We start from the raw sequence: 8,354 nt of genomic DNA on the forward strand, positions 1-8,354 counted from the left end.
CCGATTAGCCCCATTCATTCGGACCTAATCAGGAGCGGAATGCCGATGCACTGCAACCAATACGGCTAGCCGAGTGGAAAAATCACACGGCAGAAAAAGTTTCCACCGTGTGAACTAACCCTTTGTGTGGCATAATGAACTGATGTGTTTCAAAACATAACCACTAAAACATAACAAGCTAAAATTGTAACCTGTAATTATGTATTTACAGATAATCACATGGATCAGATGACAATAAAGTCAGAAGGAAGACACTAGATACAATAGTAGACAAGAACACAGAAAACTCACTACAGAAAGTGACCTAAGTTAAGGTCACTCACTGAGGAGACATTTGGGAAGGCAAACCAAATAAGGGGGTCAATGTGTGTGGGGGGTCCAAAAAATGGGGTTTTATACTGAGTGAAGGGCCAAAGATAGCAGAATGTCTTAGGGGCTTTCTATGGTTTGCTTCAGCCAGCAGAGACTAGGTTCACCCTGGATGAAGAGGGCACTTATGAAATCTTTGTATTGGACCTCCCAACGTATTAAAACGGCCCTGTACAGTCCAATGTCACTTCCCCTCCCTTCAGCTTGTCAACACGTAAGAGACAGCGCACCTTTTCCTGTCATCCTTTCCAACACGCAGTCCCACATAGATGACATGCCCACAGTCATTTCACACCCACCATACTATCACCACCTTACTGCCTTACGTCACAAGCTACACGCGCATGGCTCCTGCTTCCTTTATTGAGCGCTGGACTGGAAACCCCGCCCCTCTTGTAGTGGTCCCGCCCCCTCCCGTCATACGCTGTCTAACCAGGAACAATTCTATTCTAAACTCGTCAGTGGTGCCGGGCAGCACATGGTATGTGGAGGGGGGTTTACAGTGGGGGGTTTTAATTGAAGTCAGCAGGGAAAAGTGTGAATTCACGAGTGCTAGCTGCATGGACTACACCTCCCAGCATGCCTTACGTGGCTATAATGTATACTGGTCCTGTAACCTGTACAAGCGGTACTTGCAATCCTCCACCGCCTGGTTGTGTGGTAATAGAAAGTACGAGTGAGGGTCCCCCTGCTCCCATCATGACTGCTAGCCCTGAAATATTGCCCCTCTCCCCATCATGACTGCCAGCCCAGACATATTGCCCCTCTCCCCATCATGACTGCTAGCCCTGAAATACTGCCCCTCACCCCATCATGACTGCTAGCCCTGAAATACTGCCCCTCACCCCATCATGACTGCTAGCCCTGAAATACTGCCCCTCACCCCATCATGACTGCTAGCCCTGAAATATTGCCCCTCTCCCCATCATGACTGCCAGCCCAGACATACTGCCTCTCTCCCATTATGACTGCCATCCCTGACATACTGCCTCTCTCCCCCATTATGACTGCCAGCCCAGACATACTGACCCTCTCCCCATCATGACTGCTAGCCCTGATATATTGCCCCTCTCCCCATCATGACTGCTAGCCCTGAAATACTGCCCCTCACCCCATCATGACTGCTAGCCCTGAAATACTGCCCCTCTCCCCAGCATGACTGCCAGCCCTGACATACTGCCTCTCTCCCATTATGACTGCCAGCCTGACATACTGCCCCTCTGACCATCATGACTGCTAGCCCTGACATAACACTTCCCCTTCCCATCATGACATACTGCTGCCTGCAATAAGGGTGCCGAGACAGACCTTTCTAGACACACCCAGGAGGGGTACATACCCCTGCCTGGGCTGTTTACAATGCTCGAATGTGGTGAAAGGAGAAAATGTATATCATCCACATTCAGGCCGGGTATTCAAAATATCTGGCTTTTTTACATGTGAGTCCACATATGTGGTATACCTTCTCAAATGCCCGTGCGGTCTCGCATATGTGCGGGACCGCATTAGGCAACATAAGTCTAATATCAGATGTGGTCTCACTCACTTACCAGTCCCGCAACATTTTATTGAGAAAAATCACTCTGTAGCACAACTCTGCTACCAGGTCTTGGAGAAGGTAGATGCTTCCAGGAGAGGGGAGGGACAGGGTACGTCTTCTTAAGAAAACGGAAGCTTTTTGGATATTTAAACTGAGAACGATGGAACCTATGGGTCTGAACAGGGAGTACGAGATAGCAGGCTTTTTATGAATTTCATTGTGACTCATGACTAACACATCTTCTTTTTATTTCCAGAATCGCCCATAGCTCATTACATCTGACAAGGACAATAGCTGCCAAGAGCACCAATATCCTTGATCCCTGACCAGCGTGTATTTTTTGCAATACACGATGCCTTTTTGTCCTTTACTTTGTCTTGTTGCATGTCCTTATAGTTCTACTATTCTGCTCCTTCCTTCTCCATGTTCATATAATACTTTATTATTATGTTCTTATCCTTATATGTTCCCATCTGCTCATATTTCTATGGGAACTTGGTCCACACTACATTCATCTATTTGTGCTGTTTTTGAAGTTGCCTAGCCTCCCTAGGGGTATCTGATGAAGCCAGGTCTCTAGCGCCCCTTTTTTCCCCTCTATACCATTTCATATGGTTTTTTCACACATTAATTCATGTTAGCCACGCTCCCTACACCTTTTCCATACACTAGCTGATGTTAGCTACGTTCCCTGGAGCTGCCCTCAGTAGGACACGCCCACACCTCCGTGTAATCACGTCATGTGATCATACCACTCCCCCAGGTATCGTCACGCTGCTTGCCTGGATTACACTACCAGGACACACAAAGATGATGCAGCTGACGTCATCACACACATGGCAGGCATATTGTCCACTACTTCCTGACTCCAGCCGGCACTAGGCTCCCCACGTAGCCCCAGGCAGGACGTCTCATCACATCTATCTTGGTAACTATGCTGCTCTGTGGCGACCCCCGTCCTCCCTCTATTCTCTTTCCACTGCCTACCACCAAATGTAATTTGGTTCTCCATAGGCACCTATGAGGTGTTACTTCCATCGGCATCCTACCCTATTACCAGTCCTGGACACCGCATTCATAGCTCTTATATAGAGGGGCTTTGTTGTCCTTTTCTTCTTCTTCACATGTAGAATCCCCCTATATACCCAGCTGTCACTTATTGTTTGGTCTTCTCTAGGTCCACACATTCTTACAAGGTGGATTCTAAGCCCCACCTTACCGAGCTGTAGGACACCTGTCCAGTTTTATTAACCAGCTCTACACAGCCAGGTATCACATTGTATTCTACTTTTTTTGACCACTTACGCCCTCATTTCTTTCCTTATGGCTATGCTAGCGGGCATTTTGCCACATTCTCCTATGGACCATACCCAGAGCTCCTTTAGATAATATGTAATTATTCATTTCTCTATGTGTTCAGTTTTTCTGTTCTTCTCTACTTTTTCTCCAGCAGTGTGTCTGTCCCATCTTCTATATAGCCCCGGCTGGGCTTGTCACTTATACTGACACCATTATCATCTACTGGTGAGTGTACAATCTCTTTATGTACTACTTTATGTATTTCATATCATATTACTTGTCAAGGATCAGGAGCAAGAATCTCTGTGGCATTCTAGTGTCTAGTCCTACTTATATTGCATTATGGCTGTACGTGCGCTTCCTGTTCTAAGGCTACAGGATAACCCTTGTAGTATTGTGCACCCGGCAGGAATTTGATATTTTAATAACCTGTTCACTACAACTGTGACACTTTTGTACATATGTAAAGTTGTTGTATATACATGTTTGCATACATAATTGGTGTTGTATGTGTTCTCACTTGCGATATTGGTATATTGTATTCTTGTCTGTAGTGTCTGAAGAAGGCTTAATATAAGCCGAAAATGTTCACACAAACATCCTTTAATGTGATTGTCTTACACTATTGGAATAAATCTATCTTTCATAAGAAAAACTTTTCCAGTGGGATCTTATTTTACTTCATATTTGTAAGGGGCGTTGTTAATGTCCATTACTAGCATCTATCAGAAAATGGTAACAACTGACACAACAAAGATCCATCAAAAATTAGTTAAAATCCTATTAATTTCAATGAGATTGATCTGTTGTCCATTAATGTCCGGTTTTACCAAACCCGTCAGAGGTCTATTATATTTGAAGACATAATAACGCAGGGTGCAGGACTTTTGGGTCTGTGCAAAGTAATGGACTTATAAGGGCTCATTCACACCACGTATACGGCAGCTTATTCTCAACGTAAAACACGTTCAGAATAAGCGGCGTATAAAGCAGTTCTCATTCATTTCCATGGGAGCTGGCATACGAGCGCTCCCCATAGAAATGAATGGGCTGCTTTTTTCAGTACGAGCAGTCCCATTGAAGTGAATGGGAAGCGCTGCGTGTACGGCTAACTCTGCTCATGCCAAGCCGTACAAGCCGTAGTTTTTTTTTTTTTTAAAGGACCCTATTCGAATGGGCATGCAATAGTAAATGGCACTTCATAATTTCTCCCCCCCTCCCTTAATAAATAGCTGTTTCCACACATTCATTATTAAGATGTTACAGGGATAATATACATGTGACTATGTCGTGTTTGACTCTTTGCATCATCCATATTTATTATGTTATTGTTTCAGACTGAATGACTCTGCCGGAGTATACACACCGTTCTGTACAGTCACAATGTCTCTAATCGTGGCCCTACGCTCTGCTGCTAAGCAACATCTTAAAGGATGCAAAAGGTCTTTGACTCAGAGACTTGCTGCTGAAATCTTGGCTGTAGATTGTGGCCTAAAGCCATGCTTCCTTTATGACTTCGGTACAGCAGATGTCCTACAGATCCAGAGATATCTCATGGAGCTTCTTCAGATTGGTTTCATACAAGGGCCTTTACACATTCTTAACATGGAAGGAACTATACTTATCATTAATGTGCCAAGGGCAGCCTCTTACCTGACAATGCTTCTAAATAGTGGCGAGTTACATGTGATAGATGTTTCGGCCACACTAAAGCACCCTGAAATGTGTGACAAAGATAGTATTTTGGGCATACAGTCTCAGCTATCAAACCTCCTGGCACATCTAACACCTTATCAGAGTGAGGTGCCAGGAACCATTTCTGTAGCGGATATCCCTTGTACTGAATGGAATCTGTGCACCATGTTTGGTTTCCTTCTCCATTACCCAGCTGTTTACTGGTTTGACACCACCAGAAACTTTGAGAACTGTTTGTCGCTTACGCCTCTGAAGCTCGTCACTGTTAAGACTTCATGCTGTAAACTAGGACTCCAGAAAATACCAATGTATTCATTCACTATTCCAGAGTCTGTATATCATACGCTACAGTTGCTCCTACAAGCCTGGACTGAAAGTTTACAACATACGTTTGCTACACAACATTACTTTACAGATCTTGACATTATTATGGAAACAGTAATTCTTCCAGCTGTTGCTCTCTGATATCACTGAAGATAGAAGTGTCTTCATACGAAAGCTTAGTTTCTCATGACGCAGAAGCTCTAGTTCTTACTGCTTCTACCAACATGTTCAAAGAAACACCAAAGATATTCCGGCTCTAGAGATTTACAGCATAACCGCAGTGTATGCCCATAAATGTTTGAGAGGTGCAGGACTGTATCCATCTTCAGAACTGTGATCCGTGTCTCACCACCATTTACTTTGGGAGTTACAAAAACAGGCAAGCAAACATGGCTAGCTACTGCCTTGACCTTCGTCGAAGTAACTGCATAGAGCAAAGGACATGTAGTCGGTAATACTCTAGCATGTATCCATCTTTGCAAAAGTGAAGCCCCGTTACTCTAGCACAGGGGTGCTCACACTTTTTCAGCGTGTGAGCTACTTTATTAGCTGACCAAGGCAAAAGATCTACTAGGGCGGGGCCGGGTCTGTGGGTGGGGCCGGGATTGTGGGCGGCACGGGCGTGTCTGTGGGCAGGGCTGAGCATGTGGGCGGGGCCGGATGGATCGAGAATGCAGGAGACATCGGCGTTCTGTGGCCGCCCAGGGATCCCCGCTGTCTGTCTGTTCACAGCACAGGCTGAGAGTTATCTCTGGACACTGGCAGGCTGGGTCTGCGGCAGCCCCGCCTGCCGGTGTCCGGAGATCACTCTCAGCCTGCACTGTGAACAAGCAGACACCGGGGATCCCTGCATCCCGCGATCGACCCATACGTCCTTTGCGATCTACCAGTAGATCGCGATCGACGTATTGGGCACCCCTGCTCTAGCATGTCTCCACCTTGCCAACATGCATTATTGTTTTCTATAATAAACAGTAGGCACCTATCAATAATGTTGAAGTTCAGCTGGCCATTTATGATGTTGACATACTTCACATTACGAGAGATTTTTAGCCCAAAGATAAATGATGGCAAGTGCAGCTTTGATTGAAACTTTCGTGTGAGATTTGCCATCTGCTGCGACTGTGGCAAAAAACTAACGCAACTGATCATTCTGCTAGGCGGCGTGAATCTCTCCTTCAATTATAGAATTTTTGGCTGCCCTCCACTTCTTGCACTTGCTACAACGAAAACCTTCGTAATCTTTCTGACACATGCGCCAGGATTGCCTACTAACTGTTCCGATGCAACGAGCGGTGCCAAGAAAACACTGTTCTAATGGTTGTTGCTGCTGGAGCTGTTGCTCGGAAAGAAGTAAGCCATTTTGACGCGCGTACTCAGAAGCTAGTTCCTCAGTGGATATTAGAGCACAAAGCTCGAACATAAGATCTTGCAACGCATTTCGGCTGATTCACAAATCTGTATAAGCCACAAAAACAATATTGTACATCATAAATGGCCGAACTTTATTGATACATTAACGTGGATACATTTTTATCAAGGTGGAGACATGCTAGAGTAATACCCATGTAGTCTTTAGATGGGTGAAAGTACAATAAGAAGATCACAATAAAACCATAATATACCGAGCAATCTAAATGTGAAATTGCTTCATTTAAAAGCGATCAGAGAAATATAGGAGATTCACAGCAGCAGCGATTGTATCCGAACCCCTTGGGGAACAATAGTATTGGAAGAAGACCGATGGATAGGAAGAACACTGCGCTACTCAACTGAAGTTAGCATCACACGCACTTTATTTCGTTTCCTGTGTTTTAAGGAAACAAAATAAAGTGCGTGTGATGCTAACTTCCGTGGAGTAGCGCAGTGTTCTTCCTATCCATCGGTCTTCTTCCAGTACAATAAGAAGGACCCACATATAGCCAACATATATGGCATATCCTGTAGATCCTATTAATATTATAAATGTGAAAGTTTGTGAGTTTGGATGTTTGTGGGTTTGTGTGTTTGGATGTTTGTTCCTCAATCACGCAAAACCCGCTCGACCAATTTGGCTGAAAGTTTCCACAAACATAGTTAATACACTCGATTGCGCAATAGGCTACTTTTCGTCACAACAGCGCACATACGTTTGTGCCAGGACCCCCACAAAATCCAAACTCACACCACCATCTCTGCAATCTCACACACTTTGGACCATAGCAAGCCACAAAATTCATATTGCCCTCTGGAGCCTAGCCCCTAACCCCACACAATCTCATATACATATACTTTACCACTTTGCCCCTCCCCTTAACGATACTCCAGGAGGTTCTCTTTAACGCTCCGGAGCAGCCATGTTTGCCGACCCCCACCGCTCTGACAATCCGCGACACCGCCCACCCATGTCAATACCCCTAGGAAGTCTCATAAATGCAAAAAAAAAGTAAAAAAAATATAAAAACAAATAAAAAGGATTAAAAATTCAAATCACCCCCCTTTCCCTAGAACACATATAAAAGTAGTTAAAAACTGTGAAACACATACATGTTAGGTATCCCCGCGTCCGAAATCACCCGCTCTACAAATCTATACAAATATTTTTCCTGTTCGGTAAACGCCATAGCGGGAAAAATGGTCAAAAGTGCCAAACCGCCGTTTTTTCACTCTTTTGATTCTGATAAAAATTTGAATAAAAAGTGATCAAAGCAATAACATTTCCCGAAAATGTTAGAATTAAAAAGTACACCCGACCCCGCAAAAAAAGACGCCCTATACATCCCTGTACACGCACGTATAAAAAAAGTTACGGCTGTCAGAATATGACGACTTTTCAAAAAAAAAAAATGTTTTAACAGTTTTGGATTTTTTTAAGGGGTCAAAATGTAAATAAAACCATATAAATTTGGTATCCCCGGAATCGTAACGAAACACAGAATACAGGGGACATGTCATTTTGGTTACACAGTGAACGCCGTAAAACCAAAGCCCCTAAGAAAGTCGCAGAAATGCATTTTTTGGTGAAATCCACCCCATTCTGAATTTTTTCCCTGCTTCCCAGTACATTATATAGAATAATTAATGGTGGCATCATGAAGAAAAATTTGTCCCAAGAAAAATTAAGACCTCATATGACTCTGGGAGCGGA

At 44.2% G+C, this 8,354-nt stretch overlaps 1 protein-coding gene across 2 annotated transcripts; it reads left to right on the plus strand.

Annotated features, from left to right (window-relative positions):
- The first annotated feature begins 2,743 nt into the window (after positions 1–2,743).
- On the plus strand, positions 2,744–5,784 carry C2H1orf74 (chromosome 2 C1orf74 homolog). 2 transcript variants are annotated; one of them, XM_075262673.1, is made up of 3 exons: positions 2,744–2,837; positions 3,360–3,433; positions 4,546–5,784. In XM_075262673.1, the coding sequence occupies exon 3, from the start codon at positions 4,592–4,594 to the stop codon at positions 5,366–5,368; it is 777 nt and encodes a 258-aa protein (XP_075118774.1). In that variant the 5' UTR covers positions 2,744–2,837; positions 3,360–3,433; positions 4,546–4,591; the 3' UTR covers positions 5,369–5,784. The 2 variants fall into 2 exon arrangements, with proteins under 2 accessions (XP_075118774.1, XP_075118775.1); XM_075262674.1 differs by having other exon boundaries at positions 3,363–3,433.
- The last annotated feature ends 2,570 nt before the right edge of the window (positions 5,785–8,354 follow it).

Source organism: Leptodactylus fuscus, chromosome 2, assembly GCF_031893055.1.
Source record: "Leptodactylus fuscus isolate aLepFus1 chromosome 2, aLepFus1.hap2, whole genome shotgun sequence".
NCBI lineage: Eukaryota > Metazoa > Chordata > Amphibia > Anura > Leptodactylidae > Leptodactylus > Leptodactylus fuscus.